This window comes from Anas platyrhynchos, chromosome 8 (assembly GCF_047663525.1).
Source record: "Anas platyrhynchos isolate ZD024472 breed Pekin duck chromosome 8, IASCAAS_PekinDuck_T2T, whole genome shotgun sequence".
NCBI classification, from domain to species: domain Eukaryota; kingdom Metazoa; phylum Chordata; class Aves; order Anseriformes; family Anatidae; genus Anas; species Anas platyrhynchos.
Window position 1 is genome coordinate 31,560,583 of NC_092594.1, and position 18,236 is coordinate 31,578,818.

General features: G+C 46.3%; 1 protein-coding gene across 7 annotated transcripts in view; it reads right to left on the reverse strand.

Moving 5' to 3' along the window:
• Positions 1-670: 670 nt before the first annotated feature.
• BEND5 (BEN domain containing 5) overlaps positions 671-18,236 on the reverse strand; it is a 923,615-nt gene continuing 906,049 nt past the window's right edge. For 5 of the 7 annotated variants that reach the window (XM_027463542.3, XM_038182817.2, XM_038182813.2 and 2 more), the window contains 2 exons: positions 12,681-12,777; positions 671-998 (listed from right to left, as the gene is read on the reverse strand). In XM_027463542.3, coding sequence (XP_027319343.3) covers positions 875-998; positions 12,681-12,777 — 221 coding nt within the window. In that variant the 3' untranslated portion in view covers positions 671-874. Of the gene's footprint in view, positions 999-7,898; positions 8,831-10,237; positions 12,381-12,680; positions 12,778-18,236 lie in introns of those variants that run through there. The other 2 variants (XM_038182814.2, XM_038182816.2) reach the window with 2 other exon arrangements.

The window sequence follows — 18,236 nt, forward strand, 5'->3', positions numbered from 1 at the left end:
TCAAGCAGACATAGCACTTGCTGTCCATGCAATGGGATGATTGTGACGTTCCACCTGAGATTTACAACAGCAGCACAACATCATTGGTTCATCCCTTTCAGCACTACCCCTAGCTGACACTGTCTCAGTCATAAATCTTTTGGGAAGTCCAGTCCTTCTAGACCCCGACCAGTTATTGCTGGAGGACCATGGCTTCTGCCTGTTAGACAGGTCTTGCAGTGAGTTTCAAGCCTGCAGCCTGACAGGTGACATCAGGAACATTTCTCATATGACCACTTCCCTCAGATGATCTGATAGAAGAGCAAAAAACCTAGCCATGCAGCGGATGATAAACGGCACATCGAGGAGCGCCTGCCTGACTCCCAGAAGCTATTTATCAGGCTCTCTTAATGCAAGCTAACTGGGCTACTGCATGCAATTGGCATAAAAGCTTCTGAGCCTGACACTAAAACAGGAGACATCACACGGGGCAGCAGGGGAGCCAGGACTCCCTCATTTGCTCATCGTATGGATTACCCCTTTAAAGAGAGCAGGAGAGGCTGGTGGAGGAAGGGGAGGCTTTCTCATTGTAACAAATAGCTTTTCAGCCACTGCAAATGATTTCTCTAAATCTATCGGGTCACTCTTTATTTTCCCAGAGATGAGGGGGAAAAAAAAAGTCTGAAATTGATTTACCATCTATAAATAAAAAAGAATCAATGGTAAAATTTCTAGCTAATTTCCCTCTCCCTCTTTCCCCCTTGGACTATTTGTTATCTTAGAAATACTTATCTGGGAAAAAAAAAAGGAGAAACATCAGCAGTTCCAGCCCCAGTCGCACTCCTCCTCCTCACCCCACAGACCAGCCCTCTTCTCTCTTTCTTCTTCTCCCCTCTCATTGCGTGGGGAGAGGCTGGTCCTTTGGATGTGTCTGGCTCCTCTTCTCCAGCTTGCTGCCGACGTGGCCGGTCCCTTGACCCTGCGGGGTAGTGCCTTTAAAAAGCGGCTCCTTTTCTTTCCTGCCAAAGGAAGAGAAAGAGAGATGTTGTGAGATGCTGTGCTGCTCCCACAGCAGTTTAGCCACGCATGGGCTGAGCTCCGAGGAGCCACCATATGTAAATCTCACAGGGAAGCATGTCTGCAACAAGGCTTTGGCAACTCGAGAGAAATTGGAGGTGGTTAAAGACCAGCTGGGCCCACGTCCCTTTGGCCAGCACAGGGTTAGTCCTTCCAGGAGACTTCAAGGGCTTTGCACCAGCTCTGAGCTCTCCAAGAGATGGGCCCCACTGCTTCCCTTTAGGCTAAAGCTCCTACAGCTCATTGCAGCCCCCACACTCCTGAAACATTTCACTTCATTTTCCTGAAGTAACACCCCTTGTATCAGTGTGAATACTTCCTCCTGGGGCAGATACCGTTAACAGGACAGCTGGGTTCCCAGGTGTGCTCACCTCTGCGCTGCCCCCACTGCCAGGGCAGCACACAGCCCACAGGCCCTGATGCTCCCAGACTCCTGCCACATGGCTGGGGAACCTGTTAAATCCTAATATCTAAAGGTAATTGAAATCTGCAGCCATCGCTGTTGTTTCGGGCCTGGCACTTCCAGCCCCTGGTGGGCTGCTGTCCGAGCAGAGCGCTGGGGGTTAACTGCTGACCTCTGAGGGGCAGAGTTACACGAAATACAAAATACTCTTGCAGCACTGCCCCAGGAGTTCTGGGGCTGAGGACTGAGCTCAGCACAGCTCCGTGGCTTCCCTCAGCTTGTCCAGGGCAGCAGACACCTTCTCCGTGCAGCCTTGGCTCCTGAAATCACCGCGGGTTTCCCAAAGTGCTGCTGGGGTGTGTTTACAGCGTGCACACTGGATGTTTGCTACTTTAAGGAAATCTCTAGCCTTTATTATCCATTAATTCTGTAGCATTTCTATTCTGTTTACTTACATAGCCTCGTTGCTTAAAGGCCTTAATCAAAATCCTCCGTATCACATCCCAGCTCTCTCGCCACCCTCCGGCTCCTGCCAGTTGTGTTTTGCAGCAATGACAGGCACAGACAAGCGGGCAGCCTCAGCCTGTCTGTCTGTCCGTCCATCTAACTGCTAAGGCCCTTTGCCTTGCAGCACTGTCAGGTCACACCGGAGCTGCAAAGGTGCCTCTGAGGTGGGTGCAGGAGCCAAAGAGCAGCTCCTGGCCCTGCCAGCAGCCCCCAGTGCTGCTGGTTTTGTTCATTCACCCCTGCTGCTATGGCAGGAGGCAAGTGGAGAGGAGACAGCCCTCCTAACTTGGAGGAGAGACTCCCTCCTAACCTCCTAATCTGAGCCTGCTGCAGCAGCTGGAGCCCCAAACCCGGCTGGTGCTTGGTGTTTTACAAACCCATACGGAAGCAGAAACGCTTCAGTGAAAAGAGCTATGATGGAAACCAGGTTCCCCAATCGCTCCACCTCAAATCACTCAGGGAACTGGGCGCCTCTGAACCTTCCTGCTGCCGCGACACATTGCTGCCTGCCTTCCCCCAATGCAGATGTGTTTGTTAGTACTTCTGCTTTTATTTGCAGTAAGAGGTTTAAAAATGCATTTGAAAAGAATTGTAATAATGTAGGGACCGATGGGGCACAAGGCTAAGGGGGCTTTGCTCCACCAGCCCTCCCCTCTCCGCTGCTGTCACAGCTGCCACCAGTTCAGCATCCGCTGCATCTCCACAGCTCGATCATCAACCTACGGCACAGTGGTATTTTGAAGAGATAAACACTGAGACAAAAATAAATAAAGTAGGACCCTGGGAGGGAGACCTGAGAGGCACAGAGAAGTGAGAACAAGCGCTTTCTCTGGTGCTGTGTATAATTACATTGACAAGTTCCTAGATGACGCTGGAGACCCAAACGCGGCAGCAGCTGTGGACCAAACAGAGAATCCTGCAGAACACAGGGAGGCACGTCTGTCAGCCCATCCCCTGCCCTGGGGCTGCCCCTGTCACTGCTGACAGCCTGCCCATGCCCCATGGAGGAGCAGCACTGTCCAGGCAGGGCTCAACCCTACGGATGCACTGATTTCCCTGCGCCCACTCCTACAGAGCACGAGAGCATCACTGCTGAACCTCCTTCCCAGAAAGGCAACCCAACCTGTCTCCTCTCTGCAAGAGAAGGAGCAACATAAAAACATGCGGAGAGGAGAAAAATGGGTCTTATACCTCCTTTTTCATCATCCAGGTAACACCAAAAAAGCAAACCTTAGTTAACCAGCGGCACTTACAGGTGGGGTTTTTAGACACTGCCCTTTTTTAGCAGACATCCAAGCATTCACTGAACGGAAGCATCATGAGTATCAAGCACTCTGTTCACACCAGGTTCTCGTGGCAGTGATTTTTGGATGCACAGCCAATTGACAGACAGTCACGATCAGATCGCAGCTCTGCTGCGAGCTCATCGCACATACAACAGTTAATCTTGCAGCCATGCAAACTGTTTTGCAAATTGAAATCTCAGAGGCATAGCAATTACAATACCAAATTTATACCACATCTCACAGTCAACTAATTGTACATCCAAAAAATCACCACTTGAATAATCTGAATACATTCACCTTTACTGCTAAAAAAAAAAACACTACGTGCTTGATCTCAACATAATTTTGAGTTACGGAACCCATGGGAAAAAATGCCAACCTCTGATTTCAACAGCAAAATTGCTTCTATCTAAATACAGCAGAAGCATAGCTCATATTGAGGCCTAGCATGTTGGTGTTTCCACTGATGCTTTTTTTTTTTTTTCTTCTTCTCCACATTCTGCAAAATGGGGATGTTGCTTGCTTTAGCTCTCTCAGCCCATCAAGACAAGCCCCAAAAATGTTTTCACCAAACACACTTCCCATGTTCGCCTCTAAAACAATTTTATCAGCATTTTTAATTGCTAGGAAAACTTAAACCTTATAGGTTTTACAATGAATCAGCAGACTGACAAACCTGGCTGATGTTTTAGATGAGCTGAGGTTTACAAAGCCGCTGCCCCGGAGCAGGTGAGGACTCTCACAGCCCCCAAGCACACTTGTGCCCTTCTGGCATTTTGAGCTCTTTCACACATACGTTTCTTGACTTTAGCTCCCACCTGGTGAAGCATGTTGATGTGGGGAACAACAGATTTTAATTAGGGACTTAGCAGCTAGCATATTAAAGGGGGCCAAAACAGAAGAAGACTCTGTGCTTAAACTGCAAAGGGAGGAGAAAACGAGGTTATTCGAGACACGTGAGTGGGATCAAAAATGAATCATCAGGGCTGGGAAATGGCTAACCTCTGATCCCTGAAACCAAGAAATCTGGTTGCTGTCATGTATCTGCTGATCTAATTTTTACACGTTCCCCTCCATCCGGAGGAGCGGCGGTTCCGTTGCAGATGGGCAGCCATCTCAGCTAAACAATCAATGCCTGATTACTTCAAATGCTTCGCTCTCAGGGATGCACAATTAACCGGGCCCGTATTTGACACTGCAAGGAGAGCGCAGTATTTTCTGGGATTGTCTGACAAGTTTCAAACGTAAAAAACACAAATCAAATGGCCCAGCAGATAATGACAGCCAGTACCCTGGCAGTTAGATAATGTGCGTGCTCCAAAGCAAGGCCAATTAGAAGCTATAAAAACAAATTTACAATGTTAGAGCAAAGGTCAGAAATCCTCAGCCATTACTGCAGGCTTGATTTTTTTTTTTTTTCTTTGAGCAATCACCAGTGCCTATTTCCAGAAAGCGAGCACAGATACAGATTTGCCAGATGGCCACCCATACAGCAGATGATGATTTCTGGGCCATGCAAAGCCCACTGGCTTGGTACATGGGGAATCCCAAAGCTACCTGGCAGTCTCACTGGGTCCATGCCCTGTGGCCTTACTTTTCTGAATGCAGGAATTGCTCCACGCTGCTTGTACAGAAAGCATCATATTTGAGCCTGCTCCTCAGGGGAGTTTGCAGGTGTTTCTCCCCGTGCCACTGAGGGGATCCTGCTGCTTGTCCTCCATCCCTCTGTTCCTGCCCTCCCTCCCCAGCTCACCACAGCGAGGCACACCTTCCTCTCAAGGAGACTCCATGGAGGCAGGAATGATTTGCCTGTAACTGGGACCACATTTTCACACAGGGGGAGGAGAAGTAGTCATAATTACAAGTAATGCACATGGCTCAGACCCAGCCATAGTGGTGTATCTTTACTGACCCTGAAGCAGAAAGCTGAAAAGAAGATAAGAGGTTTCTTCTTTTCCCACATCCTCCTATATTCTAAGGAGAATAATGCATTGCATTCACCTGATGAGATGCTAGCAGAAAATGACTCTCTTAAATTCAAATTAGAAATATGACATTGGGATTAACATGCTATGTACACCTGACATTACCCAAGTCAACCCATCCAACACGTAGCAGCTCTCCGTGCTGTCGAAGTGGAGTGCACTGCCCTGCTCTTTGGAAACAGGGAGAGTCCACACAGGGGTGAGGCTTGAAATAACACAGATGCTGTAAATCTGCTTACTGAGCCCTGGCTTCCTCAGAGCTGCAAGCCCAAGGAAGAAAGAGAAAAGCAGGTGGGTACATCTAGGCATATCTACGTGAGGATACCCAGGAGAGCTAATCCAAATACATTTAGGGTGTAAACGTAAAGCTGATTAGTGAAACCACAGTAAGCTCCTATGTGGATATGCTCCTCCAGAGTTAAAGTAGCCATAATTCAATTCATTCATTTAGCTCATTTCCAAAAGTAAATTAAGGTAGAGAAAATTGAATTAAACAAGCTGACAGCACCTTCATTTTGAAAGGGATTGTTAACACGGACCCAGTCTACCTCATGCAATAATGCAGATTATTTTCCCCTGCTGGGCAAGCGTGCTGGCTCCCCAGGCCAGTCTTGAAGGCGTGTGTTTTTACACATCCTTTGTTCAGGGATGGTCTGAAAGCATAACCAAGCCCGAAGTGTATTTGGCTGTTTGCATGTGCTTTAGACTGCCTGTGCTTAAATCCAGGGTGAAATCCTTCCAGCCAGTGCTCCGGTCCCTAAGTGCTTGACAAGGTAATTGTTGTAATGGGGTGTTTTGGTGAGCCCTCTGCTGGAAGCCGGCCAAGCGCTGCAGATCTCCCCAAACTCTGCAAATGGATCCTTTTCATTGAACCCACGCAAATGTGTCACAGTTTAAAACCTGAAAGGCTTTCTGTAACGACAGCCACAAGTATCAAGAGTTGCATAAAACGTGCAGACGTGCGTGGGAGTGAGCTGACAGATTATAATTACCAATAGAGAAGGGGGAAAAAACAAAAATTAATTTTTGAGGCAAAACATATAATTTGCCTTTAAACCATAGTGGTGTTCCCATTACTAATGCCATTTACAGCCCTGGAAATCAGATTGAAATTGTTTGACTCCTCAACAGTTTTATTTGCTTTTTTTTTTTTTTTTTTTTTGCTTTGCTTCTTTTTTTTTTTTTTTTTTTCCTTGTAAAGGTGCACCAGCCAACGTGGGAGGATAAAAAAGCAGGGCTTTTTTTAGACACTCATATGAGATTTGCACTGTTTGAACACGAAGGGAGCCAGGTAAGACAGTCTGCAGGCTTTGGCAGCGTTTCTGTGCTAGCTGGTAGGATCGTGCATCATTGCAGGCCCAAACAGCCCTGACAGTGACACAGGGAAGGCTCTTAAACCCAGTCTGCTGCCACTTGTCTACTTCTCCCTACAAAAGGGACACTGCTATAGGGCACCCATTAACCATGAGCTGGTAAAATCCCCAAGACAGGTTGCAATCCTCCCTTGGAGCCAGGCTGGTGATGGAGGGTTTTTCAGCTGACTTTTTTCCTACCCTCACTTCATTTCCTCCTTTCTTTACAAATTGTAAGTGGTTTTGCTGATCTTCCTCTGGAACAGCACTGGAGGAAGGGTAATAAACCATTTACTTTGCTGTGCCTGCACAATTCAAGAGGCGCTGCCAGTAGCGTACACCCTCAGGCTGTAGTAGGGCGAAGTGCTGATGTTACAAGTAGCCCGGGGAGGTGAAGAGCCTGTGTGCATCCTCCGTGGGCAAGAGAAATGGCCAGACCTGCTAATGTCTTCAGGATTGCTCTGGGGAACTTCTCTTTGAAGACCCAAGTCGGTTTTATTTTGAAATAAAATAAAATAAAATAAAATAAAATAAAATAAAATAAAATAAAATAAAATAAAATAAAATAAAATAAAATAAAATAAAATAAAATAAAAATAAATAAAATGAGACACCGAACTTGCTCTCAGCAGTAGCGGCTGAAACATGCAGCTGAAGGCTGAGCTGCCTCCTTACCCATGTGTTGGAGAACGTGTAGTTTGGGTGTCCCACACAGACATTTCATTCATCCCCGCTTACTAACAGGGCTGGGAAGCTTATTTTCCTATACTAACACATGCCAATGCCCTGTCACCTGAGCCTGATGGATGTATGCCTCAAAGATGGCCAGCTACATCTTCAGTATGAGAGAAGTTGCGAGCAAAAGGGAAAGGTGCCTGTTTTTCTTTTTTCCCCACTTCCACAGAATTGCAACACTACTGTGCCCTGGAAGCTCTGGAGTATTTTGGATCTCAGTTGCACAGAGATCAAATTTGTTCTAGATCACTATTACCCTGACAAAACTCGTAATTCTTGCTAGGAGCTCCACTTTTTTTTTTTTTTTTTTTCTCAACATATTTATAAGACTGCTTTCTCACTCAAAATGTTGGGGGAAAAGATGACAAGACAGCAGTTTAAGTTTGGAGGAAGTGAGCTGGGGATGACAGCAAACAGAGTCCCTAGAGAATGACAAGAAGCAGCCATCTACATAAAGCAGGCAGGTGGCTTCACTCCCAGCTCTCATCTCAGACGTGGCCAGGTCAAAGAAAGCACCGACAAATGCAAGTAAAACCTCAAAAATCCTGAAGGCATGTCTTTAAAGCATAGAGATGATTTTTTTTTTTTCTGAAAGACAGCAAGGGGGGGACTGGGAAGAACATCCCAGACCCAGTGGGACAGAAGGACCCCCACGCAGCATGTGCCACAAAGCAGAAAATCCCTGGGATGGCATCAGCCAGAGCCTGCAAGACCACACAACCCCTGGAAACATCTCCTTTGTGTCAGATGGGGCTGAAAACGTGAAAGACTGAGTTATCCCCGCAGAAGCACCTCCTTGTCAGACCGTGCCTGTCCACGGGAAGATGTTTCCCATCTCCACCCGACGTGATGCAGATGATGGTTCCCATCGCCTCTGAGGATGACAGGGCAGCCCCGTGGGCCTCTCCATCCAGGTGGGTACGCAGCTGTGAACTCATACATCATCATTAAGGCTGCAAAGTCAAGCAGCAAGAGGAGGAATTGCCAGAATAAAGGCTGTCAGCGCAATTTTAATTCAACCTCCTGGCGGATATGCCTTCTGATGCAGTCTTTAATTACCTCATCACAGCCTACTTTTTCCTCAACAAGACTGCTGCTTCATTCAGGGCACGACGGACAGGCAGCAATTAATGAAGGGCTGGTCAATATTTTGTTCTGTCCTCTTTTTGTTCAGTGCGCTGCCCCAGGCATTATTTGCTGCATGCCATCAAATGCCTGCTCTTAGAATTATTCATCTTCTGAACTTTTCTTACACGTGTATCAGTGCAGCAATTGAAAGTTTCCCATGTAGGAAGGAATTTCTTTTCCTACACCCCTAAAGGAAAACCCAGCCCAGAAATGAGTTGCAGAATATTCTGCTGGCAAGGTGAGGTTTCTCAGGGTACTGCTCCCATAACCTCAGTCAAAGCCCATCTCCCATAACCTCAGTCAGAGCTGTAAGCACCCAGTGTTTCTATAATTTGGACTCCAGTTGCCCAGAAAACCAGAAACATGCAGCTGGCAGCTCTAAGGGAAAAGAAAAGAAAAAAAAAAGTTGGTTAGAAAGGCAAGAGGAACTCTGCTGACGCTGCGCTGGAGCACGGCTCTGCTGCACAGTCAATGAGCCAGGACTGAAAGAACAGAGCGATGCTGGTGTGGGCAAAGGCTTCAGGCAGTGTGCAAGGTGACTTGCATTTGCAAATTTTTGCATTGCAAAATTTCTGTTTTCCTACTTTAGCAGCTGTACTCTGCTTTTTCTTCATCTCATACAATTTTTTTTGTCTTTTACCAGACTACAGTGGAGGACGTTTTTTTGCTTCCAAGCCAAGCAATGTTAACCTTTACCTTGGCACAAGTAGAGAGGTGTGTGCAGGACAGACTCAGCAAGAGAAAGAGCTGCCTGTGCCACTGATGGCATCAAAGGGAGTCCCAGTCAGATGCTTCCCAGTGAGTGCAGAGGGAGCAGAATTTGCTGGCTACTGAGCAGCATAAAAAAAACATTATAACAAGAGGAGAGGAAGGGCATGGACTTTCATTGCCACCTGGCAGCCCCTGTTTGCATTGTGCTCTCTTGCTCTGTGACCACTTAACCCAACCTTGGGGAGATGTCTTTGTGCGCTGGGTGGACTTTCCTGAGACTCTCTGAAGGCTTATCACTCTAGAAAACGTTCAGCAGTTTCAGCAAGGCTCTTAATTCATTAGCTCACACATGAAAATATTCTAACCTTTCTGCCCTTCCTAGCTGAGTCATCGATGCTTTCCTATCTTGCAGCAGACACATCACCTTCACGAAAATAGTGGCTTAGCATGCTGATAACAACGGACATTATCTTCCTGAATTGGGCATTTGTTTAGGATCACAGGGTTTTGCAGACTGTGGGAAACCCTGTGTGGCCACCAGGCTCCTGGGGAAGCTGAGGGAAGGCTGGAGGAAACTCAGCAAGAAGGGTCCTGGGAGAAGCTGGATGGACTGTGGTGGGAGGGAGGCCACACGGAAGAATAGCTGTGGGCAGGGTGGGGGTGGAACAGCCAGAAAAGATTGTCTGAGAAGTAGTTGGTGATAAAATGCCCTTTAAGCATTTCATTTTGGTGTTTGGCTCTCTACAGAGTCAGTGTAGAGTCCAGAAGTCTCCCCAGGGCTTTGAGCTACTTGGGGACTTGAGGCTTACCCAGATGTTCCCTTGGTTACAGAGGGAGCAGAAACCCCTAAGGTAGGCTGTGGCCAGCATAAACTGCCCGTGTTCTCTATGCTCCACGATGGCTGTTGTCAGACAGCCTGAGAGGACTCAACTTTATGAAAAGGTGCCTGAATCCGAGCACTAGAAATATTTCCGGCAATTTTCAGGACCATCTCTTGCTTTCTATGCCTCAGTTTCCTTCTGCGATGACACCAACATACACACTTCCCTCTTTAAGATCCTTCAGTCAGATGTGCTCTGGAAGCATTTCAGGTTGTTTTATTTCCAGGGCTATCGTTATCACACATTTTGGCTGCACTAATTCCCTTGAACAGAAATCGTTCTGCCTGTAGTAGGCTGGGACAAAGCAGCCAATTAGTTGTCCCTTACACGTTTATTAACTCTGCTCCTTTCTTTCAATGAGTATGTGGAATCTGGTAATGTTTTAATATATTTTCATAAACTGTGGGCACAACATGTCCTGTTTCAAGCTAATAACCATACCATATAATTAGTCCTGATTACACAGATATTTAGTATCATTTTCCATATCCCAATCCCTTCCTAGTGCCACTGCCCAGCCAAGACATATTTAAAGCCACAGTCATCTCCCTCCTCTTCCCCAGTAGTTTGCAAGATTTTCTTTTGGACAGGTTTGCAGTTAACATGATAGCTTCAAAGGAAATTTTCATTTCATTGATGTACATTTTATATATATACAGGCTCTGATCAAATGTCAGGTGACAAAACCCAGGATACAAATAGAAGGCATTTGTCTCTTACAGGGAAAAACCAGTATTTGAAAGCGATGAGGAAATTAACAACATGAATCTTTAAAGATCTATTCCTTAAACATCTGTTGGCTCTGGGCTGAACATTTACTGTATTTAGGATTTTACTGTGAGGTAGCACTCCCCAAACAAAAGATCCCTCACCCCATTAGATTCTGGTGGGGGAAGGAGATAAATTTGCTCTGTTCAACCTGATTATAGATGTGTATCTTTCCCTGCTGGCGTGGCTGTCTCTATAGAGATGGACATGGATATTTGATGAGATTAAAATGCTTCAGTTACCACTGTCAGTGGTTCTTTAATTTAAAATGAAGAAAGCAAACAAACATTCCTTTTGATGAGGTAACTGAATGATGCTACAGAAAAGCACTTTGCTGTCAGGTGGTAATTAGGTTCAGTAATAGTCATGGGTTTTTAGCCTTGGAGGCTGTGGCCCCTGGGAGTCTGAAAGAAATGATACATTCAATTTCCGGAGGAAAGGAAGATGCTGGATGCTTTTCTCTGCTAACCCTGCAGGTCTCTGCAGATAAGAGCATTCAGAGCTGCAGCGCTGACAATCCTCCTTGAGCCAGCCTAAACTGTTGTGTCAAGATCACGAACAGAGAAAGGGAGATGGACCCAAAGTAGGGTGTTTAAACACCTAATGCAGTCAGGCTTGCTCTGACCACATATATAAGGAACTGCCAGAATGGCTGCACCGAAAGGATTTTTAAAGGCTGCCGAAGGGTACTCCAGCAATTGCTTTATGGCCTGGGCTGATATTTGTAACATCCATCTTAGGCATCAATGGAAAACCTTCAGTAGGAAAGTATTCCTTTGTAAACAAGCAACTGCTCCCACAGCTACTTTTTTAAGGGGAAAAAAGAAGGGAAAAGAAGAAAGTGAATTTCAAGGCTCATCTGCATTCCTTGGTGGAGAGGAACAATTCAATTTGGAACTGGATTTTCCATTGTAAAGTATAAATTATATCTGGCTATGCTGTTAAGAGCTGAAATCCAAGGGAAACATTCCAACTGATCCAAATGCATTTAGCTGGAAATTTTGATACTGCAGGTGTAACTGCTCCGTTCTCAGAACAGAGACAAATTCTGAATATGGTGTTTCCCATGAAATAGGAGCTTTGGTTCTTTGCTCCTTTCTCCATGTTCTTATGAGGCTTTGTCTGTTCAAATAATGGTAGTTCTCAACAAACACTTTTAGTAGTTTTACCCCTGCTCCTTACACGAGGTAAGATGCTGAAAGGACACCATACTGAAGACCAACAGCGCTGCAGGGCAGTGCATTTCAAACCCTTTCTTCACACCTTTATGCATTGCTCACTGGTAGCCTTACTTCAGGTCCAAAGAGGACTTGCTTTTGGACAAACAGCCAATAAACTGTCTGCAAAGCTGGATTAAGGACTGGTGAGGGGGAAACTTGAGGCAAAGGGTCCTGGTCACACCAGCAGAAGGAAACTGCCATCCAGCTGCCAGCACTGCAGCAGGTCCAAGGCAAGGTGAAGAGCGCTGCCTTCAGTGCAGGCTTGCCAGTAATTTCCTGAAGCACTGAAAAGTTTTCACTTCCAGAATTAAAACTTTTCAAAATAAAGCAAGTCTGATTCTCCTCTCACTGTTGGGAGATAAATGAAGGGTAAGTCCATTAAAGATACTGGTGTGAGATTGGTGTGTAGCAGACAGAATTCAGGAAAGATATTGATATCTCCAAAATCCCCTGAATATTTTTTCAGGCATAAACCAGGTATCTTTCCTGATCACAAATGCTTTATTTCCGAATGGAATTTCAATAAAATAAGCACAGTTAGACTGGCACACTTATTATAAAGCCATAATGCAGCAGCACTGAAGTTTAGTCATGAAAGGTATTAAAAAGCAGCCCCACTAAAGCCAGAGAAATTGCTTTTTGACCTACCGAGTTTTAGGAGTAGGTGCTAGCGGTCTTTCCACCAAGGAGTTCAGTCTGTAGTAGTCCAAGAACGTCCTGGCCACATTCCTTCCAAGCTTCATATCTGTAAGTTTTTAATTAAGGAGCGTTTCTGGAAATAATTAAAAATAATAATAATAAAAAAGCAGAGTCTAGAGGTAAATTACTGCTATTTGACGCATGAGCAAGTTTTACATTAGCCATCCCACAGTGCTCAGACCTCAGGCAAAATGACTTACATAAGCAGATAAAGCGAGGGTCATCTTGTTTGCTTCTTGTTTTCAGAGGCAGATGCTATATAAAACCACAGACAGGAGGAAGCAATCTCCCTTTCTCCCAGTGCCTGGCTGCAGATCCCTGTGGCATTCGTGAGGTAATAGACAAGACCAAGGAGCGTTCCAATTTCAGTGTTCAGGGAAAATAAATATCTAAAAATGTCTGGATACAGGCAGTATTTCTGTGCTTGTATCTAGGAAACAAGGTCAACGATGTCGTGGTATGAACCAGCCATGGACCAGGATACAAATTCAACACTGGGATTAAAGCTGTAGCCCTCCACCTTGAGCAGAGACCTCCCACACTGTCCTAGGAGAATCCACTCTACATTAGTTGTGGTGCATTCAGGACCTAAAATGGTGTTTTAGCACTGAAATGGAAGGATGCCTTGGAGAGCTGTACATTACCTTAAGGAGGTCGGCAGTAACACCGGGAGCTCTTCCCACCTCACTAGCCATGATTTCAGCTTTGTCTGACCCAAACCCAACACCACACTGATGCTACCCATAAAAACTGCTGCAGAGACCTTGCAGGCACCTGAACTTCCTGAAGACTCACTTGCCTAAAAAGAAGCTCAATAATTCATGTTTGAATTGAAAAATAATTTGCTAGCCAATATATCTATGGGGCAAACCTCCTCTGCATGTGAAACATCAGCGCTAGACCTGCCCATTACAGAGTATCACCCGCTTATCCTCTACAGGGTGATGAGCAACTGGAAGAAATGCAATGGGTTCCATTATCCACAGCTGTATTGTGGGGGCTGAGGACTCCCTCAGTTGCTTATTTTGAACTGATGCCTACACAGACACATATTTTTTTTACCACGATGCTGCCCCAAACAGCTATTTCAGGGGTGTTGATGCAGAAGCTGAGGAGGGTACGTAACCTGGGGAATCTAAATACGCCTCTGGATCAGACACCCAGCAGTCCAAGGAAATAAACCGTTGCTGGGTTGTTTTGCGTGCATGTATGCATGTTCTGTTTCATCAATAGTTATCTGCTGATGTTTCCATTAGAGGAAACTTCCAGAAGTGCAGCATCCCAGGGGCTTCCAGCAGCGCCTGTGAAGATGCTAGCTTCTAAATGAAGCTTTTATTACCCGCCCACTTACATTAGACACATCAAAACAAGTGAGCATGAGACATCAGGTTCAGGCATCACTGTGAAATCTCTTTATCATTTATTTATTTATTTGTAGGGGAGGTCGAACTGACATGACTCAGTCTCTAGTTCTACCTCTGCAACCAAAGACTATTAGCCAGCCACCAGCTCTGCTGCCACTGCAGTCAAGCCCTGATAAAGAGGTTGAGGATGACTCCTGGCACCGATTTTCTCCCCAGTGATCCGGTCCCACTTCTCTAGTTTCCATTGCCATACCTGGGGATGGATATATGGATCCATCCCTTCTGTTTCAGGGTCTTCCTGGGTACATTAATTGCCATCCTAATACCATGAGTGCTGAGGGCATCTATATTCCTCTGCCCAGCGGCGCAGCACAGCCCAAACAACTGGTGTTCATGGCTGTTGTCTGCATGGACAGGGACAAGGGATTGTGTGAAATGGCACCAGCTGCTGCAGCACCCAGAGAGCAGCAGCCTGCCAGCACCAACACGTGAGGATAACCGTACACTCACAAAAGTTTAGAAAGTTGGAGACAGCTTCAAGTTTATCGGTTCCAAGGAGGGCACCATCACTTTGAAAGTGTTTTGTGATTGTTACAGGAATTTGGGGATGGCTGGGGGTAGTTTGGTTTCTGCAGCTGTGAGCTCAAAGCAGCAGCAAAGGTTAAGAGTTCAAAGTCATCTGAGAAAGCCAGAAAGAAGGGGAGAGGGCTGTCAAACATTTAAGGGATTGAGAAGACTAACATGGCTTGATCTTGTAGTTTCTTTCATTTACTCGGCACTTTAAAGACACAAAGTGGTAATTGGACTCAGTCAAGTCTCTAGGACATTTTGTCGGTGTCACTCTCAGAAGGCTCATCTGCCAGAGCTGGCCCTGCTGCCCTTTTCTCTGTCTCCCTACATCGTGTTTGTTCACATGGTGGGAAACGCCTGACCTGCTGTCCTGGGGGACGAAGCCCTGGGACAAGAGTGGGTGCAGCTCAGAAGTGGCTACGTGAGCCCCTCCACGGTGCCTTACAACTCTGCTTCAGCCCTGACCTGGAGGAACCCAGTTCTATGCCTGAAATTAGATCCTGGGGAAAGCTTTTTAATGACAAGGACAGTTAACTACTGGCATAACCTGCCTAAGCACATCTTGAAATCTCCAGAGTTAAGGTCATCAAGAACAGGTTAAACCCATAGCAGACAAGAAGGACTTAGGTCTAACTGGCTTTGCATGAAGTTAGGGAAAGGAAGTATAGAAGGGCCCCTAATGCCCCTCCAGCCCCATTTCCTTCAGTTCTCACCGTGTCCTGCAGCCCACACAGAGCTCCTGTTTGCTAGGTTTACAAGGAAAGGCAAAGGCATGTTGCAGAGCATGGACACACCAGTAGACAGACCCTGGGGTGAAACTGCACACGCAAACTTATGCCACCACATGTGGCTACTGCAAAGCCACGACATGGGAACAACTCACAGTCAGTGCTGCCAGAGAGAGATCCAAAGCAGCATGGGATAAAAAATGTGCATGTTCTATTACTAGCCTCTCTAGCCATCCTACCCCCACTGCTCTGCCGGCCGCCTCCGCAAAGGATGAGCAGTTTCTGTCACAGAAATCAGGCACCTGATACATAAAAACAGAAACAGCAATAACAGCCTCTCCCTGTGACTGCCTAGCCTGGGCGAGAAATGGCCTGACTCACTCAGACAGTGCGGGCAGCACGCGCCTGCACAACTGACAGAGAAAAACAAATCAAAGCAATGACATTTGCATTTATTTCACATGCACAGAAGACCCAGACTCCATTTTGCTTTGCTAAATATCACAAGCACATAAGTAACTGCAGGTACAACCAGAACCCACCTTTTCTGGGTAGTTGGTCTGGTTTGCTTTTTTATCATCTTTCCTTCTGCAACCACTCATGCTGTGCTTTTGCTCACAGTAATGCTCTACAGAACCTCAACCACATTTGACAGAAGACCATTGCCCCGCCATTCCCATCACAGGAGATCCCATGAGGAATCCCATCTGGGAGAGGCACGGTGGAAACAGCTGGGTGAATCTCTCCCCCCACAGGCTGCCATGACTTCCTCTCCTCTTCCTTCCTCCTCCATCTATTTGTTGTTTCACCACGCTCTGTATTTCTACCTGGAAGTGGAAACCGGCTTCCCCATGGCTGGTTTCCTTCCTGGAAATGCTGTGAGAACAGCATTAGCTCTTTGAATGGCATCAGTGCTTTTGGGGAGATTTCGGAACAGTCTGCTCATGCACAACGCTGCCAAATTTTGCAGATGCTAGGAAGTTCAGATAAGACAGGAATCATGTGGGGCTCTCTGCTAAATCCCCCACACTTATGATCCTCACCACGTCTCACACCCTGAAGCTGCTGGCCCTGGCATGAAAACAGGACAGAGGAGGAGTGGGGATCTTGCAAGCCATTACTAGTTTTCGACTGAGAAGATTCACTGATCCTATTGTGAACAGTCTGCTTCAGCTGGAGGCTCCAGAAGTGAGCACGCAGCCTTGTTCTGTTTGTGTGTGGAGGCAATAAAAATCTCAATTTGGAAACCAGTTAGCGGTACAAGTCATTAGGGGAGGTACTAAATGTTGCTGCTTTAATAGCTCACTGATCATTTAATAATGTCGCTGCTGCAGAGCATGGTGGCACCATTCGCTCGCTTTTGTTTTGCTTTTTGAAATTCACGGTCATTCCACTTTCAAGTGAGTGGATTATCTCTCTTTTCCCCTCTCGCCAGACACTGCAAACTGCTTTAAATAATTAGAAAAAGGATGGCTCCTTCAAGTTTGCCATCTCATTTTCATAAGGTCCAGTGTCATTGCTTTGGAACAGGAAGAGAAGCTGTGGTGGTAGCGAGGATTTGACAAGGGCAGAACAGTTAGCAGCCCCCACTCATCTTTGATAAGTCCTGTGGGGTCCCTGCCAAGCAGATTGGATCTCTATTTTTGTGTCTCATCTAGAGGACAGCACCTCCATCAATTTGAAACACTGCGCTGGGTTATTAGCTTATGGAATTCGTCCAAGTTTACTCCTAAGCAGGATTTAAAATCGTGACCTTCCAATTCAGAGGCACCACTTACCAGACCCACACAAGTCTTTTGTTTCAAACAAATAGCTTTAAGTTCTATAGATAGACAGGAGGGAAGAAGAAAAAAAAAAAAAAAAGGAAGGAAGAAAGAGGAAAGGAAAATGAGATGCAAAGAGAAAGAAAGATGAATCTTTTTAACAGCACAAATTAAAAACCAGAAGAAGCTCTTTGTCTGACAAAACTGAATTCTACAGCAAATCTCAGTCCACCACCACAACAATCCTGTTATTTATGAAAAGAGGGTTATTTTGTGTGGGAGAGTCCCAGATGACTGTGGTCAGTGAGCATACTGTCAGCTTCATACAATCTCAAGAGAAATATGGATGAGGTTTTCTCGCCTGTTTATAACAGCTTCCATCAATGGATCAAACCCCTTCCTGACATGAACAAGAGCTCTAATGGAAAATGGCATTACACGGCTTTAAACCGCAGTGCTATATTACCGTGCTATATTACACCCAGAACCAGTCCCCTATTTTAGCAGAGCTGTTCTCGCCAGTCACTTACTTGTTCTGTTTCACAGGACTGCCACTGTCCTTTGACAAGTAAGAGATGCTGCCCATGTCACGTCTAATTGTGGGGGGACACTTCAGATGAAGCGTGACTGGGACAACACAGAGACTTTGGTGGGGGGCTATTCTGTGGCTTTTCCTGATCACTTACCACAGTGCAAATCTGGGTGCTGACGACCATACACCCTTCCCCAGAACCATCAGTGCAGGAAACAATGTTCACATGCTCTCGTGTATCTGGTTACGTATTTCAAAATCATTAGCAAAGGAGGGAACTTCTAAAAGGGAATGTGGGAGCAGACAGGACCCAGTCCTTCCTACCGACTTTTGCAGGAGCAGGGCCTGGGCAGGACAGCGCTGAAAACACCAGGCTGTCGGCTTGCAGGGCCGCGAGGTGTCCGTGGGCATGCTTCCTGGGAGGGTCTGCCATGGTCAGTGAGGATGGGGCTCCTCATAGCTCCAGTGTGAGGCCCAGGCTGGATGTGGGAACTGCTGGTCACAGCCTCTCGTGGTAGGAGGCAGGAGGTCAGGCGACAGAATTGCAG